General features: G+C 43.8%; 1 protein-coding gene across 1 annotated transcript in view; it reads left to right on the plus strand.

The window, feature by feature from the left end:
* The window catches only part of CFAP61 (cilia and flagella associated protein 61), a gene marked incomplete at both ends in the record, with an annotated part of 250940 nt that overhangs the window by 34183 nt on the left and 193593 nt on the right, over positions 1 to 23164 (plus strand). Inside the window, one exon of the mRNA XM_080930962.1 lies at positions 3071 to 3233. Coding sequence (XP_080787088.1) covers positions 3071 to 3233 — 163 coding nt within the window. The remainder of the gene's footprint in view (positions 1 to 3070; positions 3234 to 23164) is intronic.

Consider the following 23164-nt stretch of genomic DNA (forward strand, 5'->3'; position numbering starts at 1 on the left):
CACACCTCCCACCCACCATTCTGGACATGTACCGTTAGGACCCTGAGCAAAGGTATGTTGGAGCCAACTTGGTTTAGCTTGAGAGAGCTAGTTGTGAAATCCTCAGGAATTTTGCCAACTATTTGCTGAACTTAGTCATCATCAAACCCTTATAAAGGCTGGGGATGTAGGTTAGTGGGTACAGTTCCTGCCACATAAACCCAGCATGGTGGCACACACCTGTAATCCCAGCACTCTGGGGACAAAATGGGAAGGTCAAAAGTTCAAGGTCAATCATGGTTACATAGCCAGTTCAAGGCCAATCTATAGACTGTGTGTGATCCTGTCTCCAAAAACAAACAAACAAAAACAAAACAAAAAACGGCCACTTGTATAAAATTACAGCGTAAGGAATTAGAGCCGATAATGCTTAAAGGCTATAATTGGAGTCTCTCAGTGTTTTGTAGCTCTGGGGGGTCCTTGTCTGTGGTCTTATCTAGTGGGCGTGGCCTTTGATAGCATGCCACCTCATTATTTCTTCCCTACTTCCCATTTGATGACATCGGTTGGCAACTTGAAACTACCACGATGACAGTACCCTAACACTGTCACACAGTACCCATCTGGGCATTTCTTCCCAATACCGAATCAGCATTTGCCAACATATACCATGTAGTGGGGCAGCCACTGCTACTGACCAGGACAAAGTCCACCACGTGACTCTTCTCACCCCAGTGCAGGGTGGACTCAGGCTGTTCACGCAGAATTCTTGAAAGCGTGGGTTGTGTTAGGAAAGAACTCACTGACTTGTTAGAAGAATTGTTGGCCGTGAGGACTTCCTTTGTTCTGTTTGCTCCTTTGGACGAGGTTAGAGCTGTGACTTTGCTGCAGGTTCCTTGTCATAACTGTACTTTGACATCTGGTGTTTACTTCAAGCTGAGATTTCAAGGAAGGGCAGTTGGAGGCCAAGGCGGCTCCTGGAGACAGATGGGCAGAGCGTCTGTTTTGGCATTACCCAGGACTCGGGCAGCAGTGGTCCGAGAAAGCACCACTGACCTGCAGGCAGGAGAGAGCCTGCCAGGTTAGCCGTGCGCTTGGCACCAAGAGAAGGGGCTCAAAGCCAGTAACAGTCACAACGAGGACAAAAACCCTCCTTGTGAAATATGGTCCCCCAAAAGTGATGCCTGGCTGTGGGTTATAGATGTTATAGATGTTAAAGCGCACGTGTATTGGCGAGTTAGACCAATTTGTGAAGACAAGACAAGCTCCCAGATGGTTTTCCGTGACCCAAACCTCCTCTGTGTCATCCTGAAGACGCACAGGACAGACAAGAAGAGAAAAACCTCCAGTTTTGTCTGCCGGTGTGAGAAGTCGTGGACGGCAAGAAACAGCTCCGTCCGCTGAGCGACCCTCGCACACTGTAAAGTGACACCCACAGCAACATGCCCATGGCCGTCCCACAAATTGCTATTTCAGAACAGCCTGCCTCAAGGCCGTCGCTTGAAAGAAACCCAAAGAGCGGAGCAGACATGTCCACTGCCCGTCCCTGCTCTGCTGCGTCTCTGATTTCGGGCTTTTGTAAGTTGTTTCAACCCTCCCCGAGCGACGGGAATATAACAGGTTGCGGAATTGGAAGATGCTAAATCTTTGTTCCTAATGGCAAAACATGTTTTTCTCATTTTCATCAGAATGTGTGATCCGTGCCATTTGAAATCAAATCCCCAACACAATGAACCATTAGTGTAATAGCTCATTACTAACAGCGGTCTTATAAATAATGCATTCTTATCCTGCGCATGCAGCTCGCCGTGAAGCCAGCAAAAGGTATTTCAGGCCATGCAAGTTTCGCTGCGCCAGCACGGCTGTAGATTAGAAGGACATCTCCATGTGAACCAAGATGGATGCCAATTTTCCCTGCCGGGAGTGAGGCTGGCCGTCTCGTTCTGCACATATGGTAGATGGATTGGTTAATCAGCGTCTGCTGAGTCTTGGGCCTGAAATTATAGAGAAGCCAGACAACTGCAGCTACACAGCCTTTGTTCAGGAGTACAAACAAGACCAACAATTACTTGTTATTTGGGGAAAAAATTAAAATGTTTATTTTGGACTTTCATTAAAGTGTCAATGGCTTTATAAGACAGCTGTGTAAATCGGCCTTTTATAGCAAGTATCTTTTGGGGAGGGTCCGGTAAAGGAAAATTCATTTATAAGAAGACTGCTGGAAAGTAAAGAACACCTCCCATTTGTTTTTCAAGCACACAGAGGTGTCTTGGAGGAAGGCCGCCTTCCCCTACCATCCAGACACCGTGGCCTCTTGCTGCCCTGTTTCAGGTAAAGCATCTGCCATTTGTGTGACGGTGCTCACTGCTTGGGAAAGAGCGACGCATAGTCATGTGAGCCCACCTCCTGAAGAGAACGGCTGTGGCAGTCCAGTCAGTCACGCACTCAGCTTCCTGGGAGCCTGTGTTCCTCACCAAAAAATGTCAAAAACCCGGGCTGGGGAGATGGCTCAGCAGTTAAGGGTACCCACTGGCTGCTCTTCCAGAGGTCCTGAGTTCAATTCCCAGCAACCGCACGGCGGCTCACAGCCATCTGTAATGGATCTGATGCTAGAGCACATAGGGAAGAGATGCGTATATAGGTCATATACATAAAATAAATGAGTGACAGATTAAAATCACAGGGAACACTGTGCGAGCTTCAGTTCCTGGCACTGATGTCTCTGTGTGCTGAGGGAATTGTTTGTTTGCTTGTTTGTAGATCAGGCCAGATTTCATTGAGCTGTTTCCCACCAAACAGCCTTTCTTTGCTTCTCTTCCCCTCAGACCAGTCAAGGGGATTCAAGGGATAGAGATGACCCCCTCAGTTGCTTCCCACCTGTTAAGGTCATCCACAGTGGTCACTTGTTGGACGGGCCTCTGAGCAGTTGTGCATTCTATGCATGGTCCCAGACACCAGAACTACTTAGCCCTCTGCCCTTAAATAACCCAGCACGTTCCCCAAGCTACCAGTGAGCCACGGGCTGTGTGTTTGTGACAGTTACAGCGGTCACCCCTGAAGTCTGACAGGTGGCTGTGTCGCTGTGTTCCAGGTGGAAGGCAAGGCCGTCGGGTTCATGAGCGTGTGCTCCAGCGTGAACTTGCCCCTGCTACACGAATGCTTTGACCTGGGCCCTTTCCATGGGTTCTGCGTCCCACATCCTGATGACATCCTGAGACCATCAAGAAAAGCGAGTCTTGAAGAAGGTGAAGAAGGTACAGTAGCCATCCCAGGACGAGTCAGAAAGCCCCGTACATGCCTCACACCCCACCCTGCAGCTTATTTGCCGAAAGTCTCCTCCAGTCCTGTTTATGGAGCACTTGACGTGGTTATTCTGGAGACAAACCTACACAGCTGGAATTAGATAAGGTTTAATTAAAGCTAAAGTTTCCCAAGTTTAGAAGGTTTGCTTATAGAATGGTTGCTGTTATGGACGTTATAATAAGATAATTGCTAACATTTTAGATTCTTTTTCATACCTCCTGTAGTAGGAGTCTGTTGCAAATGGTCATCATAAACTTGTAAGGCTGATCCCTAGCTATGTGAAATAACATGCCACACATACGCACATCCATACATACCAGCAAAACACAGATAAAATTAAAAAATTTTAAAAATTGCTGGGTGGTGCTGGCACCCACCTTTAGTCCCAGCACTTGGGAGGCAGAGGCAGAGGCAGGTGGATCTCTGAGTTTGAAGCCAGCTTGGTCTACAGAGTGAGTTTCAGGACATTCAGGGCTACACAGAGAAAGACTGTCTCAAAAAACCAACCAACCACACAACCAACCAACCAAACAAACAAACAAACAAACAAACAGACAAACATAACTATCAATTTTTAATTAAAAATTTTTCTTTGTATTTATGTGAGTATAGGTCAGGTGTGTGTGCGTGCACGCATGTGTATACATTGCGTGTGTGTCCACACCCACAGAGGACTGAGGAGGGTGTCAGATCCCCTGGAGATAAAGGTGGTTTTGAGTCCAGTTCAGCTGGAAACTGAACGCAGGGCCTTCTGTAAGAGCACAAACTCTTAACCTTAGAGCCATAAAATGAATTTTGAGATATTCTCTGTGCCAGTGTTTCATAAAGCAAGCTGAGGTAATCTCAAACACTGATTATTAAGCACCCTGACAGCATCATGGTTAAGTAGGTTCTTAATGCAAATAGATACAAACAGGCAAGTGAGCGTAGGTGCATTAATTCACTTCTCCAATTCAGGCTCTGCACACGTAGGGACCCAGACAGGGGTTGTGAATTTTCACTGAGACAAGACATGCAAAATGCTTTGCTTGGGGTTCGAGTCCTGAATGAATTTAGTGAGCAGTAAATGCTCACAAACAATAGTTAGTGACCGTTATTTCTTCATGATTGGCCATCCACCTACTTTTGGAGATAAAATCAGGATTATTATTATTTTTTTAAATTGCACTGCTTTCAAAAGTGGGAGAGGTGTGGTTGGTGGCACAGGACTTGGTATTCTCGTCAATTGCAGGTGTCACTTTAGCCAAGCTTTTCCCCTCAGTGGGAAACGCCAACAGTATGCAGGTGGATGCCGACTGTCCTGACCGCACACTCAGCACAGAGAACCAGGAACCATGGGAAGATCCTTCACTTTCGCACTGGTGACAGTGCCCTTTCTGACCACAGAGACTTGAGGTCATTGCTGTTTCATGATGAAGGGTGGCTTGTCCGGGATCTCAGGGAAAGGAATGTTCTGGAGGGACATTTAATATCATGAGACAACCCTGAACTAGAAGTGGTCAAAATCACTGCTTTTCTTTCGTTCTTTCTTCCTTCCTTTCTTTCTTTCTTTCTTTCTTCCTTTCTTTCTTTCTTCCTTCCTTTCTTTCTTTCTTTCTTTCTTTCTTTCTTTATTCCTTCCTTCCTTCCTTCCTTCCTTTCTTAAGATTTATTTATTTATTATATATAAGTACATGGTAGCTGTCTTCAGACACACCAGAAGAGGGCATCTGATTCCATTACATATGGTTGTGAGCCACCATGTGGTTGCTGGGATTTGAACTCAGGACTTCTGGAAGAGCAGTCAGTGCCCTCAACCAACTGGGCCATCTCTTCAGCCCATCACTGCCTTACAGTGCTAGAATTTTTCTTTTAAGGTGGCACCAAACTGGAGCCTTGCTGGGGCCCAATGTTCTCACAAAGGGGAGATTAAAAATAGTACCCAACCCAAGGAATGGTTAGGAGGAGTAAATATTAGAATTGTGATGCACTTGGCTCAGTGACAAGCATGGAAAAACAAAACAAAACAAAACAAAACAAAAACAAATTTAAAGGGTATAGCTACCTCCTGAAGCTGGGACCGTCTGATGCCACTGGTATTTCTTATATAGAACAAGTGGAAAGGTTTTGTCTCAGGGGAGAGGAGGAGGGTCAGAGTTAAGCAGAACTCAGGCTGAAATGACACACTGCCTATTATGTTCCTGCCTAAAGCCTACGGAGTCAGGAAGGCCAGGCGCTGTTTTCTCATTACCCACCTCAACCTCTTTCTTACAAACATCTTCTCTAGGACCAGTAGTGAGCAAAGGAAGTGGAGGAACTTGTTACCTATCGCAGGGTGTTTATTTTGAAAATGAGTTTTCTGTTCATGGACACAGAAATGATTTTTTATGAAATTTTCACCAGGGAGAGCTTCCACTGTAGACTTGAGATAACTCGGGGATGGAGTCAGAGGTTCTCAGCGGCTCATTATGTATAAATAGAGTTATCAGCAAATTCCATCCTCAGAGGTGGCCCCACAGAAGACTGGGAATGAGCTGCAACCTTTGTTTTATTTTGTTTTTTTTTTTTTTTTTTTTTTGTTGTTTTTTTGTTTTGCCAGTGGAAGCCTCGAGTTAGATGAAATATAGTTTCTCAAAAACATGAACTAAAACTTGTGTCCCATAAGACCACACATCACCATGTCTCATATTTTATATTTTGTATTTTGTCCGATGTTTGTCCCAGTTGCTTCTCTGATGCTGTGATAAAAACACTCTACCCAGAAACAACTTGGAGGGAACAAAGATTGATCTGGCTTACACTTCCGGGTCATGATCCAGTACAGAGGGAAGTCAGGGCAGGAGCCCAAGGCAGGCACTAAAGCAGAAACCTTAAAGGAATGCTACTTATCAGCTTGCTCTTAGCTTACACTCAGATAGCTTTCTTATGCAGCAAAGACTCAGTTGTTTAGGGATGGTGCGGCCCATAGGGGGCTGGCCCCTCCCAGGTCAATCGTCAGTCAGGGCAGTCTCTTATAAACATGGCCAAAGGTTGGTCAGACCTGAGAAATTAGGATCCCTCTTCCTAGGAGACTCTAGTTGACAACAAACGTGATCATTTTAAAGGGTTTTCATTTTCATATATATTGTCTCTTTTTCCCCTCATAGCTTGATCCTAGAAAGGTAGGGCAGGTACAGCCCTTTCTGTTTCATCCTGCCCAGCTTGTCCAGGGTTTAGAAATCTCATCAGGAGCTGTCTCAAAAGCCCAGTCCAGCCTCTTACCTAACTAGCGGCAACCCCAACCCCATCTGTGCAAACCTGAGAATCTGGATGAAGTGATTTGTTTTCTTTTGGGGATTGGGTCAAACTCCTGGTCTTATGCACGGGAGGCAAATATCCTATCTCTGAGATACACCCTCAGTCCAACATCACTTGTTTCTTTGGCCACAGCTTCTTAGACTGTGGGTCAAAATCCCAGTAGGGTATGAATGGAGGAATTACAACAACAACAACAAAATGGCAGCAATCAAATGTTTTTTCAATGCATAGAGACCAAAAACCAATCCAGAATCAATTTTGCAATGAATCCAGAATATTTCTGGTGCTGCTCACTGGTGTCACATCCTCTGACTTCACTGACACCTTGATCCTGAACATACAGCACGGACAGTTCACACTGCTCAGTTGTCATAGCACACCATGCTAAGGTGTGCTTCGAGAGAGTGTTATAAATTGTGGTGTCTTTTCTGTAATCTGTACATATAATTCTCCACTACAGAAATGTGTGATGTTTTTCTACCATGATCCTTCTGTCTGTATCAATTTAGTGCATCTCTGTGCTCTGTTGTGCTCACACATTTGGTTTGAAAAGCTTCTGTCTGAATTGCTAGCAGTTTGTGTGTGTGTGTGTGTGTGTGTGTGTGTGTGTGTATTTGTAAATTTTGGGTTGGGGTTGACTGGGGAGATTTCTAAGGGTATAGATTTTGAACTAATATAAGTGTAAGTTTATTTATTGTTTTTATTTGGTGGAGAAGTTATTTTAGAAGTGGTGAGTTCCTGGAATGTTGGAAGGATTTGTAAAGAATCAGACTATGTATTAGTCACACACACACACACACACACACACACACACGTACACGCACACGTATGTGCATGCACGCTTACATAGGGAGAGAGAGAGAGACACGGGGGAGGGGGAGAACTCATGCGAGCTTTCTGTGATGTGGGAGATTGTACGAAGTGAGGTCTAAGAGCTTCTGAAATGCTAAGCCTCTGAAGATGTGCAGGACCACATCAAGATGTTCCATATACCCAGCAGCTAATGAATATTCTCCTTCAGTGACAGTAAACAGGCTCAAAGCTCAAAGCCATGTTTCCTTCCAGTGTTTCCTTCCAGTTGGCCCCATCGCCGGCCCCTGTGGTGTTTGCAGATCAAGCCGTGGCTTTTGTTAGCTGCATCACCACAATACAGACTTTGGAGTCAGAATTGAGCTGGCAGTTTTCTTGATGGTGCATAAGGCAAAATAGGGCACAGCCTGCATTTCCACAGCTGTATTGGCATCACCCTGTTTAATAGCCTTAAAGAGAGAGAGACAAGTCCAAATAAAACAGCTTTTGTTTGCCGTGTAGGCCGGTGTGTTCTAAGCAGCACAGATCTGTTTTGTAAGACCCCTGCAAGGTTCAGACTTGTAAATCTCATTACACACCCGGGGTCTACCTTACAAAAATCTCTGTAGAATTTGATGTGCTCTTTGGCAGGGAAAGATTTCATTTTATATAACAGAATTGTGGCCTTTCAAAAAGTTAATTAGCACAGCATCTTGTAACCAAGCCATCCCGGGAAGCGCTGTTTGTTTTATGTTAAAAGACCATTCAGAACAATATTTTTTTTTCCAAAAACACCCCATGTAAAAAGGTGTCACCTCCAAGTCATCAAGCACACCACTGCTGCTGTCAGAAAATGTCTTGTCAGATTCCTCTTCTTTTCATTTGAATTTACGTGTGCTGCCTTCCTCAGGCTCGAAAACACTGAGAGTTCACTTTGTATGTACTGGAGTCAAAAGAAAAAACAAAACAAAGCTAAACAAAACCCCCAAACTGGAGGCTGCATTAGCACGCTATTATAACTTTTTGCCTGTCTTTCTAAGGCTCCACTTTCTCTCCCCAATTCCATTCTTACTTACTTGGTTCTTCACACAGGCTCCAGACAAGAATGAGATTCTCCTGCACAGAGCACAACACATTTCCTGTCCTTGTGCATGCAGCCTGCACCTCCATTCTCTGGAGTTTTTAACTGGGGGCTCCCCAGGATTTTGTGTTAATAACAAAGCATTATAAACAAGAGGTGTCTTTGTCCCTGGTTTCTTCCTGATGTCCCTGGCTAAACAACAGGAACCTACCTCCCAGTTCTACGGTCTGAAGTCTGCTGAGATCAAGGCGCCCCTCCTCGCAGGTTTCTTCTGAGACCCCTCTCCTTGGCTGGCTATTTTCTATGTCATCAAATGACTCCCTGCTGGTCATAATCAGTGTCCTCTTAGGGCTCACCCTAGTGGCTTTCATGTAACTTACCTCAGATGCCATCAAGGACAGCCTCTCGGCAGAGGTGCTCATGGGAGATGACAAAATAAGAGGCCCCTGAATTGTGTCCCCACATTGCAGCCTCTGTGACAGGCTTTATAGGGATGGCTGCTGTGAGGATGCTGGTCTACTGACCAGTCTCTCTCCAGTTCTTTCCACAGCATCTGGCCCCTCTCTCCCCATTGCCTTTCCTTCAGTAGGCCCGTAGGTTCTTTGATGCCTTGTGGCTAGGGCTGCAGGACTGTGAAATGACCACAGTAAACCTGGAAGTGGTCACAAAGTCAGCCACTCTATGTAATATGCATACGAAGCTACATATGTCAGCTGAGGTTTATTTCCATCAGAATCGTCATTGTTTTACATTTGAAATGTGTTCTGGATTGAACCCAGGACCCTGTGCATGTCAGGCAAGTGCTCAGCTTCCAAGCCCCAAATTCTGTCCTTTTAAAACCTTTATTTCTTTTATCATTGTATTTTTATTTGCCAGTAAAATATATCTTTAGCACATGATGTTTTTTAAAAAAAAAGAAAAAAAATAATGTCATCTTCAGGGCTTTAACTACTCTCTCCAGTTTTGATTGTCTAGAATTATGTGTAGTGCAGTGTGTGCCTGGCAGTGTGCAGTGCAGTGTGCTCCTGGCAGTGTGCAGTGCAGTGTGCAGTGCAGTGTGCAGTAAAGTGTGTGCCTGGTAGTGTGCAGTGCAGTGTGCAGTGCAGTGTTGCCTGGTAGTGTGCAGTGCAGTGTGCTCCTGGCAGTGTGCAGTGTAGTGTGCAGTGCAGTGTGCTCCTGGCAGTGTGCAGTGCAGTGTGTAGTGCAGTGTGCAGTGCAGTGTGCTCCTGGCAGTGTGCAGTGCAGTGTGCAGTAAAGTGTGCAGTGCAGTGTGCAGTGCAGTGTGCGCCTGGCAGTGTGCGCCTGGCACTGGTACATAGAAATGTCTAGAAAACAAGTTCATTATACCAAACCTATGCGCAAGCTGAGTCGTCCTCAAGAAGGACAGATCAGGCTTTTGCAAGAGGATCTCAGGGGACATCTTTGGGTTTGTAACGTGCCAGGAGGACTCTGAGGCAGAGCTGAAAGCTAGAACTGACAGCCAGGCCCCTGCCTCAAGCCCACTGGGTGGGCCTTTGGTTATTTAGCAAAACCTGTTACTGATTTTCCGTCTTCACTCCTGTGCTGGCTTCTAAGCCCTTTGCAGGATTTAGAAACAACGGCCACCACAGATGACAGCAGCTGCCTCCGAATCCATTATTTTTTGCAGAGAGCGAGATGAAGGGGGTTGGCATTCCCACCCCTTTTCTGCTGGGGGAGCAACCTGTGCTCGGACTCGGCCCTCTCCAGCGGTCAGATTCATCTCACAGCGGCAGAAGCACAGATGCTTTGATACGGGGCCTGGAGGTCTTTGAGAGGAAAGTGGCTTTATTTATATTCCTTATGATCATTATGTGCTGGGATCATTTTCCCAGTAGGTGACGTCTCTTTTGCCCATATTTATGAAGCAGGGGAGAAAGCATTTAATGAATTTCAAGAGTGTATTTGACTGTAAAACACATCTCAGTATATTCACATGTAAATAACCCTTTGATTTGTTCTCTCTGGTGACCTTCTTTTCTCTTTGGGCTACATCGCAGTTTGTTGTTGTTTTCCTTTTCCAAATGGGAGGCTGGATGATAATAATGAAAGATTATGCAAAAAAATCCATGTTTAAAATAATGTTGATATGCCACTTGCGCTGCAGGGTAATTGCAGTAATTTGGCTATTACACTATATGGAGGCAGGAGCTGGTCGGTAGGAGACACAGCAATAGGGCTGATTCAAGGGATTTTCATCCCAACTGGCTGTTTGATCCTGCTGACTTTTCTCTTGAAAATCAATTGCTCTCTATGAATACGCCGAATTCCCCCTTGATTAAATTGGCTGTCAGTGGGCTGCGTCCATTACACGGGGGTCGCCCCAAGTTCTGCCTGCTTATGAGTGTGTTTTTATTTTGACAACTCTTAACCTATCGTAGACCAAATTTAATCTGAGGAAAGAAGCAGAGGAAGTAATTACTGAAAGCACCGTTTGGTGCTGTGGCAGCAAACCGAGCGGAATGTGGTGCTACTCATGCCCGGTGTGGAGCCAGCGTCTCTGCTGCTGGGTCCCTGGATTTGGTTTGAGTTTTGGTGTTTTCTGACCTTCAGGGACACATGGTTCATTCAGCCAGACCGGGGAGAGGTGCCATGGAAGCCCTTTACCTCCTCATGGGGCTTTTGGAAGCACTGTTAGAAAATTTGATTTTTTTTTCTTGAAAAAGACCACTAGTATTGAAGATAAAGAAATTGTTAGCCATGGCTGGGGACACGCACGTGTATATGTGTGTATATACATACATACACACACGTGTATATGTATATGTGTATATACACATGTGTATATGTATATTTGTGTGTATACACATGTGTATATGTATATGTGTGTATACACACATGCACACACATGTGTATATATATGTGTATACACACACACACACACACACGTACATATGTATGTGTGTTTGCATCTAGCTCCACAAGAAAAGAGACTCCATCCTCTTTTTTGATTTGACTCTATGTAAAATATTTGGCAGGCAAGAGGAAAACAAGGAGAACAGAAAACCAGTTCTACACAAAGCACCTTTGTAACACCCAGATTCTCTTACACAGACACGCCCCATCGGTACACAAATACAGGTCTCCCAGCAAAATAGTAAAATGTAGTTTATTCTGGAGCCAAACATGAGTGTTCATGGCCCAGGGACACAGACTCACATTACCTCAAGTAGTGTGGTCTGATGTGAGTTCTATGAGGTTTTTATAGTAACGGAATGAAAGAGAGAGATGAGTCAAAGCATATTCAAGTGCGGTGGGTGGAAACATCAGATGGGGAGGGTTCAGTGAAGCACAGAAGTCACTGCCTTGCTTCCCAGATGCTCTGTGAGATTAGGCGAAGCTAAGAGATCTGGCTGGACATTCTAAAACGGGTTTTACCCAAGAGTTCCAAGGATGTTCAGTCCAGCACAGAGATCAACAATGAATGTCATTGGGGTGTGTGTGTGTGTGTGTGTGTGTGTGTGTATGTGAGTGTATGGTGTGTGCGTGTGTGTGTGTGTGTGTGTGTCTATGGTGTGTGTGTGTGTGTGTGTGTGTATGGTGTGTGTGTGTGTGTGTGTGTGTGTGTGTGAGTGTATGGTGTGTGCGTGTGTGTGTGTGTGTGTGTGTATGGTGTGTGTGTATGGTGTGTGTGTGTATGGTGTGTGTGTGTGTGTATTGTGTGTGTGTGTGTGTGTGTGTATGGTGTGTGTGTGTGTGTGTGTATGGTGTGTGTGTGTGTGTGTGTGTGTGTGTTAGGGAATAGGGAAGATGAGGCTCCAAACCTTCAAGATCCCAGCTCTCCTTTATCACCTAAGGAACAACCTTAAGTTGATAGGTTTTGGGAGGGAGGATAGAAGGTTAGTTGCAGATCCTTCTCTTTTAAAGTTAGCACTCCGAGGCTGAATCGCCGCCATGTTTCCTGTAAGAGGACGTTTTCTTTGTCCACTGAGGAGCTTCTCCATACGCATCCCAGGCCGACTTCTTTGTTCCTGACGTCTACACTGGCTCCACCCGTACCACCCGGTTGGAATCATCGGTGGAATTTCAGGACACACCACTGGTCCTTGCAGCCAAGGTCTCCTGTGTGACCTTGAGTCAGCTCTTCTAGCCTGTCCTTTGCCCGCTGTTAGCAGGGGGAATGTGATCCTTCAACTTCCTGGTTTCTGCTTCTGATTGATGCTCATCAATGGTGGGGATGCAGTTTCTAAGAGATTTCTTCTCTTTTCCCATCTTCTGGTTATATCCTTTCTTAAGCCATTTTCTTTTTTATCTCCTCCCCCGATTACTCTTTTCTAATTGGCCTTTTCTTTAAAAGATGTATTTATAGACAGTGTTTTGCCCACATGTACTCATTACAGATGATTGTGAGCCACCATGTGGTTGCTGGGATTTGAACTCAGGACCTCTGAAAGAGCAGTCGGTGCTCTTAACCACTGAGCCATGTCTCCAGCAGGGTTTCTAGAGCTCTCAGGACAGTTCACAGCAGTCTGTAACTCCAGTTCTAGACATCGGATACCATCTTCTGGCTTCCACAGCACTGCATATATGTGGTGCACACATATACACGCAGTTAAAACATCCATACACATAAAATAAAAATAAATACATCTTTTAAAATTTTTTATTTATTTACTTTTTTTATATTTTAAATTTTATTTTCTTGGATATTCTCTGTATTTACATTTCAAATGTAACCCCCCTCCCCCTCCACTTGTATCCATGAAGGTCCTCCCTCTCCCTACCACCTTCTCCCACCTCAGCGCCTTGGCACTCCCCTACACTGGGAAAACGAACCTTCACTGGATCAAAGGCCTCTCCTCCCATTGATGCCAGAGAATGCCGTCCTCTGCGGCATATGCACCTGGAGTCATGGGTTCCTCCATGTGTGCTCAATGGTTGGTGTTTTAGTCCCTGGGAGTTCTGAAGGGTTTGGTTGGTTGATAATGCTGTTCTTCCCATGAGGTTGCAAACTTTTCAGCTCCTTCAGTCCTTTCTCTAGCTCCTTCATCGGGGTCCCCATGTTCAGTCCGATGGTTAGCTGCAAGCATCCTCAACTTTATCTGTATGACTCTGGCAGAGCCTCTGAGGAGGCATCCATATCTGGTTCCTGCCAGTAAGCATTTCTTGGCATCAGCAATATTGCTTGGGTTTGGTGGCTGCATTTGGGATGGATTCCCCAGGTGAGGCAGTCTCTGATTGATCCTTTCTTCAATCCCTGCTCTTCTATTTGTCCTGGTTATTTCTTACTGTGAGTATTTCGTTCTCCCTTCTAAGAAGAACTAAGGCATCTACATTCTGGCCTTCCTTCTTTTCCAGCTTCATAAGGTCTGTGAATTGTTTCAGAGCTTTCTGGGGCTAGTATCCACTCATCACTGAGTGCATACCATGTGTGTTCTTTTGTGACTGGGTTACCTCACTCAGAATGATATTTTCTAGTTCCAACCATTTGCCTAGAATTTCATGAAGTCATTGTTTCTAATAGCTGTGTAGTCCTCTGTTGTGTAAATGTACCACACGTTCTGTATCCATTCCTCTGTTGAAGGGCATCTGGGTTCTTTCCAGCTTCTGGCTATTATAAATAAGGTTGCTATGAACATGGTGGAGCATGTGTCCTTGTTAGATGTTAGAGCAACTTTTGGGTATATGCCCAGGAGTGGAACAGCTGGGTCTTCACAAGTACTATATTCAGTTTTCTGAGGAACCACCAGACTGATTTCCAGAGTGGTTGTACCTGCTTGCAATCCCACCAACAACGAAGGAGTGTTCCTCTTTATCCTCGACAGCATCTGCTATCACCTGAGATCTTTATCTTTGCTATTCTGACTGGTGTGAGGTGGAATCTCAGGGTTGTTTCGATTTGCATTTCCCTGATGACGAGGGATGTTGAGCATTTCTTTAGGTGCTTCTCAGCCATTCGTTACCCCATTTTTTAGTAGGATTGTTTAATTCTTTGGAGTCTAATTTCTTGATTCTTTGTATATATTGGATATCAGCCCCCTGTCACACTCAAGATTTTATTCCCCTCCCAGTCAACCCTCCTACTGTTCCATATCCCATATATCCTCCCCGCCCCACCACCCTACCTCCACCCCCCAATCTCCTTGAGGATGTCCCCACGTCATTCACCCTGCCAGATGGCTAAACTCCCTGGGGCCACCAGTCTCTTGAGGATTAGGTGCATCTTCTCTGACTAAACCCTGGCCAGAGTGTCCTCTGCTGAATATTTGTTGGGGGACTCATGTCAGCTGGTATATGCTGCCTGGTTGGTGACTGTCTTAGTCAGGGTTTGTATTCCTGCACAAATATCATGACAAATAAATTATACTTCCACATTGCTGTTCATCACCAAAGGAAGTGAGGACTGGAACTCAAGCAGGTCAGGAAGCAGGAGCTGATGCAGAGGCCATGGAGGGATGTTACTTACTGGCTTGCTTCCCCTGGTTTGCTCAGCCTGGTTTCTTACAGAACCCAGGTCTACCAGCCCAGGGATGGCTCCACCCACAGTGGGCTGGGCCAGGGATGGCTCCACCCACAATGGGCTGGGCCAGGGATGGCACCACCCACAGTGGGCTGGGCCCTCCCCCCTTGATCACTAGTTGAGAAAATGCCTTACAGCTGGATCTCATGGAGGCATCTCCTCAACTGAGGCTCCTTTCTCTGTGATAACTCCAGCTTGTGTCAAGTTGACACAAAACCAGCCAGTGTCTGGGAGATCTCAGGGATCCAGTTAAATTGAGACAGTTGATCCTCTTACAGGGTTGCTCTCCTCTTCGGCTTCTTCCAGCTTTTCCCTGTCGTCATCCACATCTGAGTTTCTGACGTCCAGTGGCAGGGAAAGCAATATTGAGCTTCATCTTGACACAGCCAACTGCTCAGGAGGTGTCACGAGAAAGAGTACACCCCAAAAAGAGTACACCCCATTTTTGTTTGGGTGCTTTGGTATTTTGGTGGTCAACTTCTTGAGTTCTTTATATATTTTGGTTATTAGCCCTCTATTGGATAGTGAAGATTTCTTTTCCAGTCTGTAGGTTGCCAATTTGTCTTATTGACTATGTTTTGTGCCTTACAGAAGCTTTTCAGTTTCATGAGGTCCCATTTATCAATCATTGATCATAAAGTGTGAACCATTGGAATTCTGTTTAGGAAATTCCTCCCTCCTACCCCCGTGCCAAAGAGTTCAAGGCTCTGTCCTACTTTATCATTTATTAGATTCAGTGTGTCTGGGTTTTATGTTCAGGTCCTTGATCCACTTGGACTTGAGCTTTGTGCAAAGTGACAAATATGGGTCTATTTTCATATTTCTACATACTAATAGCCTCTGCCAGTCCATGAGCATGGAAGGTCTCTCCATTTTCTGAGATCTTCTTCAGTTTTTTCTTGAGAAACTTGAAGTTATTGAATACAGATATCTCACTTGTTTGGTTAGTGTTACCCCAAGATATTTTATATTATTTGTGACTATTGTGAAGGGAGTTGTTTCCTTAATTTCTTTTCTCAGCCTGTTTATCATTTGTATAAAGGAAAGCTACTGATTTATTTGAGTTAATTTTACATTTGGCCACTTTGCTGAAGTCGTTTTTCAGCAGAATTTTTAGGTTGTTTATGTATACTATCATATTATCTGCAAATAGTGTTACCTTTGCCAATTTATATCCCCTTGTTCTCTTTTTGTGGTCGTATTGTTCTAGCCAGCACTTCAAGTACTATTTTGAATAGATATGGGGAGAGTGGGCATCTTTGCCTTGCTCCTGATTTTAATGGGATTGCTCCAAGTATCTCTTCATTTAATTTGGTTTGCAGTAAATTGCTTTTAATATATTTAGGTATGGGCCTTGAATTCTTGATCTCTCCACTACTTTAACATGAAGGGGTGTTGTATTTTGTCAAATGCTTTTTTTTTTTTTTTTTTTTTTTTGCATTAAAGGAGATAATCATGTGATTTTTTTTTTTCTTTGAGTTTCTTTATATAGTGGATTTTTGTATATTGAACCAACCTTGCATCCCTGGGATGAAGCCTACTTGATCATGATGAATGATGGTTTTGATGTGTTCTTGGATTTGGTTAGCTAGAATTTTATTGAGTATTTTTGCATCAATATTCATAAGCGAGACTGGTCTGAAGTTCTCTTTTTTTGGTTGGGTCCTTGTATGGTTTAGGTATCAGAGTAATTGTAGCTTCATAGAATGAATTAAGTAATTTTCCTTCTGTTTCTATTTTATGGAATAGTTGCAAAATACTGATATGAGGTCTTCTTTGAAGGACTGGTAGAATTCTGAACTAAATCCATCTGGCCCTGGGCTCTTTTTTGGGGGTGGGTGGGAAGTTTTTAATAACTTTTTCTATTTCCTTATGGGATATGGGCCTGTTTAGGTGATTTACCTGCTCTTGATTTGACTTTGGTATATGGTATCAGTCTAGAAAACCATCCATTTCATCTAGATTTTCCAATTTTGTTGAATATAGGCTTTTGTAGTAGGATCTGATGATTTTTTAAAATTTCCTCAGTGTCTGTTGTTTGTCTCCCTTTTCATTTCTGATTTTATGAATTTGGATATTGCCTATAGACCCTTTAGTTAGTTTGGCTATCTATCTTGTTGATTCTCTCCAAGAACCAGCTTTTGGTTTTGTTAATTCTTTGTATTGTTCTCTTTGTTTCTATTTGGTTGATTTTAGCCCTGGGTTTGACTATTTCCTGCCTTCTACTCTTGAGTGAGTTTGCTTCTTTTTGTTCTAGAACTCTAAGGTCTGCTATTAAGTTGCTTACCAGGGCATTTAGTGCTATGAATTTTCTTCTTAAGCACTGCTTCCATTGTGTCCCCATACATTGGGGTTTGATGTGTCAATTTTTTCATTAAATTACAGGAAGTCTTTAATTTCTTTATTTCTTCCCTTACCAAATTATCATTGAGTAGAGAGTTGTTCAGCTTCCAAGTGTATATGGGCTTTCTGTTGTATTTTGCTGTTATTGAAGATCAGCCTTAGGCCATGGTGGTCTGATAGGGTACATGGGATTATTTCAATCTTCTTGTATTGATTGAGGGTTGTTTTGTGACCAATTATATGGTCAATTTTGGAGAAGGTACCATGAGATGCTGAGAAAAAAGTGTATTCTTTTGTTTTAGGGTGAAATATTGGGTAGATATCTCTTAAATTCAATTGGTTCATAACCTCACTGTGTCTCTGTTTAGTTTCTGTTTCAATGACCTGTCCATTGGTGAGAGTGGGGTATTGAAATCTCCCACTATTATTGTGTGGGGTTCAATGTGTGTTTTGAACTTTAGTAAAGTTTCTTTTATGAATGTGGGTGCCCTTGAATTTGGAGCATAGGTGTTCAGAATTGAGACTTTCTCTTGGGGGATTTTCCCTTTGATGAATATGAAGTGTTCTTTCTCATCACACTTGATAACTTCTGGTTGAAATTATTTTTTTTTTGGATATTAGGATAGCAACTCTAGCTTGTTTCTTGGGACCATTTGCTTGGAAGACCTTTTTCCATCTTTTTACTTAGAGATAGTGTCTGTCTTTGTTGTTGAGGTATGTTTCTTGTATGCAGCAAAATGTTAGATCTTGTTTGTGTATACAGTCTGTTAGCTTATGTCTTTTTATAGGTGAGTTGAGCCCATTAATGTTGAGAGTTATTAAAGACATATGACTGTTGGTTTCTGTGATATTTGTTTTTATAAGTGGCGTTATGTGCTTGTGGTTCTCTCCTTTTGGCTTTGTTGTGAGATGTTAATATTTTGTTTTTTCTTTGGTGTAGGTACCTTCCTTGTACTGGAGTTTTCCTTCTACGATCCTCTGTAGGGCTGGATTGATAGATAGATGCTGTTTAAATTTGGTGTTGTCCTAGAATATTTTGGTTTCTCCATCTATGTTGATTGACAGTTTTGCTGGGTATAGTAACCTGGGCTGGCATTTGGGTTCTCTTGGAGTCTGCATGACCTCTGATCAGGCTCTTCTGGCTTTCACTGTCTCTGTTGAGAAGTCTGGTGTAATTCTAATAGGTCTACCTTTGAATGTTACATGGCTCTTTTCCCTTGCAGCTTTTAATATTCTTTCTTTGTTCTGTGGGCTTAGTATTTTGATTATTATATGACGAGAGAATTTTCTTTTCTGGTCCTATTTGTTTGGTGTTCTATAGGCTTCTTGTACCTTTATGCCTATCTCTTTCTTTAGGTTGGGGACATTTTTACCTATGATTTTTTTTAAGACATTTTCAGGTCTTTTGATCTGAGGATCTTCATTCTTCTCTATTCCAATTATTCTTAGATTTGGTCTTTTCATTGTGTCCTGAATTTCCTGAATCTTTTGGGTTAGGAGTTTTTTGTTTTGGATTTTCTTTGACAGTTGTGTCAGTCTCTTCTAAGGTATCTTTTACAGCAGAGGTTACCTTTCTATCTCTTGTGTTCTGTTTGTGATACTTACATCTATAATTCCTGACCTCTTTCCTAGGTTTCCAAATTCCAGGTTTGCTTCCATTTGTGTTTTCTTTATTGTTTCTACTTCTACTTTAAGGTCTTGGACTGATTTATGCAATTCCTTTACCTGCTTAATTGTATTTTTCTGTATTTCTTTCAGCAAGGTATTTATATCTTCCTTAAAGGACTCTATTATCTTCATGATCTAGGATTTTAGGTCAGCTTCCTGATTTTCAAGTGTGTTGGTGTATTCAGGGCTTCCTGTGGTGGAAGAACTGGGTTCTGATGATGGCAACATATATTAGCTTCTGTTGCTTATGATTTTACATTTGCTTCTTGCTATCTGGTTATCCCTGGTGTTTACTGGTCTGGGTGATCTGTCTGGAGTCTGCCTCTTTTTAATCTGGGTGATTACAGGTCTCCTGGTAGGTTTGCTGCATTGACTGTAGCAGGTCTTCTGTGGGGCCTTCCAACTGGAGGGTCTTCAGAGGGGCAGAGAAGCGATTGCTTTGTCACCCTGGCTGCAGTAGGTCTCCTGGGAGGGTTTCAGACTATTGGGTCTTTAGAGGAGCAGTCAAACTGTTGTCCTGTGTAAAGCTGTTCTCCAGGGAGCCTGTCAACTGTGGCTTCTGTTTCCCAGTTTGTAGCCGAACTCCAGGGAGGCTTTCAGTCTTTGGGGTCAGTTGGCCTGCATGCCACAGACCCTGCCCCCATGAGGTCTTCAGACTGTGGTGTCGGTTGCCCAGTTTCCCTGTGTACAGAGGTAGTCCTGGGATGCTTTCAAGCTGTGGTGTACTGGGTGCAGCAGATCTCCTGGGATGCCTCGGGATGTGGTATATGCTCTGAATGCAGCGGATCCTCTGATTTGCCTCAAGATATGGTGTCAAATGCTCTGAATGCAGCGGATCCTCTGATTTGCCTCAGGATATAGCCTCTTCCAGGGAGCAGACGAGCTAGAAAATAACATAAAACATTTATTGGGGAGAAACACCTTTCTGTTAATAATAGGATCTAAGTGGTTGAGGACCTTCAAATTAACTGGCAATAGACTGAGTATTGGAAGAGGGGAAGATAAACACTGGAATATTCTCCTCTAGTGATAACTCATTATATAGCAAGAGGTAAAGGTGGACATCCCACCTTAATGGAGAGAAGTTGTTTCTGTGTGAAATTCTGTTGGGCTTCCTGGTGGTGGTGGTACTTTAAAGACACTGGCTACACTACCTCTCAGGTGTAGAGTTGCAAAGGTTTTCTGGGGACCAGCTCTGAGCACTGCTGTGTGTTTCCTTTTCTGTGTGGATACCTTTTAATCTCATACAGCCCCACAGTCAGTTCTTGCAGTGCTTCCTTGAGCCACTGGAACACTTTCAAAAACCATTTTCCTGTTCTTCTACCTGGAAGTATAAAATTTTTAGATCTTACACTGAGGTCTTTGATAGAGTTCAAGTTGACTTAGAACAGAGAAACAAGGATCTGGCTTCATGGCTTCATTCTTCTGTATGTAGATAAAGAAGCTGTCTTTTCTTCAGTATGTGCTTTTCAACTTTGTTAAGGATCAGGTCATTATAGATTGATTTTTTAAAAAGATTTATTTCTAAGATTTATTTCTGGGCCTTCTGTTCTATTCCATTGGTCTACATGTCTGCTTTTGTGCTGGTATCATGTTGATTTAGTTACTATGGTTCTATGCTATAATGCGAAGTCAGGTATAGTAATACTGCGGTCATGACTCTTTGCTTAACATTTCTTTTTCTTCTTCCTCATCCTCTCCTTCTTCTCCATCCTCCTTCTCCTCTTCTTTTTCTTCTCCTCATCTTTGTCTTCCTTCTTTGCCTTATTCTTCTCTTCCTTTTTTCCTTCTCCTCCTCCTCCTCCTTCTCCTCCTCCTCTTCTATCTTCTTCTTGAGGTAGGAGTCTTTAATGTTTCCATTAGAATTTTATGACACTATTTGTTTTTATCAAAAATACTACTGGAATTTTAATGTGAATTCCATTTAACTTGTAGATGGCTTTCAGAAACAAGGTCATTTAAAACAGTATGTAATTCTACCAGCCCACAAACATAGGAGTTCTTTCTTCTGTGTTATATAATTTTTCAATGAATTCTCTCATATCCATAATAAGGTTTATTTATTTCCCTCCTCCTCCCTCTCCTCTTTGTCTCTCTTTCTCTGGTATATGCATTTCTGTACATGTATGTTCAGAAGTGGATGTTGTCTTCCTCCTTTTTATCAGGGGGAGTGGGTGGGAAGCAGTTCTCATTGAACTTGGAGCTCACCAATGAGCTAGAATCTCCCCCCCCCCAGCCTCCTCCTGATTCTACCTTCTCTCCTGGGGATGGTGGTCCCTTGCTGCCACGCTCTGCTCTTTTATGTTGATGCTGAGCATCCAAGCTTGTGTTCTCATACGTACATGCTAGCATGCTATCCACTGAGTTAAAGTTGTGTGTGTGTGTGTGTGTGTGTGTGAGAGAGAGAGAGAGAGAGAGAGAGAGAGAGAGGGAGAGAGAGAGAACGGGAGGCAAGGGGAATGGGATTGTTTTCCTCGTTTTGGTGTTTATTATTGAGGAGGCAGTGTGTCAGGAGCATTGTAGGTCTGCCATTCTCAGACCTTCACCCCTCACCCCCTCACCCCTTTTGCTTTTGGATCAAGATGTGACGCTCAGCTGTTCCTGCTGCTGTGCCCTTCCTTGCTCGCCCGCCTTGGATCTAACTCCTGATACAACAAGCACGGGCTAAACCAATTTCTTCTATGAGTTTGTCATAGTGTTTTCTGCAGCAATAGAAAAGTAAAACTGGGAAGTTAATGGTTTCCCACTTACGTCTAATAATAATAACCCAGTTATGCTCTATAGAGAATTCCATGAACTGCCAGAAAGACTGTGTTCAACAGTAGCACACCTGGAGCTGTCTGTTGGCGTCCTGAATCTGTCTCTTCTGTGGTGCAGTTTAGCTGACGTCCCTTTGTTGATTTGTTGTTGTTCTCTTAGTGGGAACAGAGTATTGATGGTGACTAGTGCAGTGCACGGTTCTTCACTCCTAGACTGCCATGGTTTACTTTGTGGAATAGTGCACACTGCTACTGAGTTGTTGATTTCTTCTCCTTTATCGACATGTCGTGACCTCTCCCTCCTCCCTCCTCCCCATCCCTCCTCCTCATCCCTCTTCCCTCCTCCCCATCCCTCCCTCCTCCCCATCCCTCCTCCCTCCTCCCCATCCCTCCTCCTCATCCTTCCTCCCTTCTCCCTATCCCTCCTCCCTCCTCCCCATCCCTCCTCCTTCCTCCCTCCTCCCCATTCCTCCTCCCTCCCTCCTCCTCCCTCCTCTCTCCTCCCTCCTCCCTAGCCCTCCCCTTCCTGCACCGATGCAGCTTTTATCCTCAGGTGAGCCTTGAACTTGTTTGCTAAGGGTAACCTTTTGAAGTTCTGATCGTCCTTAGCCTCCCAGGTGTTGAGATTACAGACCTTGTGCCACCGTGGTTTTTTGGAGTACTGGGAATTAATCTCAGGGTTTTGGCCATGTTAGAAAAGCCCTCTGTTAATTGAGCCACAGCTCCGGTGTATGTCTTTTCATTTGAAAACCAAGACCATTACATTCAGAGTAAAACCATACAGACACATGGGCACTAACCAGCATTATGGAAGATCCTTAAGAGTCTTGCACATAACAGGAAGAGAAAAGCAATCTTAGAGGTCAGGATCGAGTAAATCCTGCTAGAAAAGTGGATCAGGAAACAAGACATAAGAAAGAAGCTTCAGAAAATCAGCAAAATGGCAGAAGCAGGATGCCCATTAGACCCTGGGTGTGGGCGGAGGCTCTCCCCTCTGTTTGTACTGCATATCGAGCTCAGAATATTAGGCTCGGTGGCAAGCACCTTTACCTGCTGAGCCATCATGGTTGTCCATGCACTGACCGTTGGTTGTGTGTTAACACAAGTGCACGCGTGCATGCACAAGTCTGCGTGCTACAGCATGAGTGTTGAGGTCAGAGAACAGTTCTGAGGAGCCGGGTTTTTCCTTCCTCCCACTGTGTGGATTCCTGGGACTGAAATCAGGTCACAGAGCTTGACAAAAAGCACCCTCACCCACAGCGTGCTCACTGGCCCAGCATCCACAAGTCCAATAATTCTAAGAAAGGTAGAGACAAAAGTAATATAAATCAAAAAGTCAGAGAGATGAGTTTTAAAAATAAAGTGGGAGAGAGGAGCAAAATGGAAGACACAAGTTAGAATATTCAAAATGTAGAGAGGAAAAGGAACAGGAGAACCAAAGAGTGGACACAGAGATTCATTGGTACCTTCAGAGGTGTCGGATGGAGT

Source organism: Micromys minutus (assembly GCF_963924665.1).
Source record: "Micromys minutus genome assembly, chromosome: 17".
Classification (NCBI taxonomy): domain Eukaryota; kingdom Metazoa; phylum Chordata; class Mammalia; order Rodentia; family Muridae; genus Micromys; species Micromys minutus.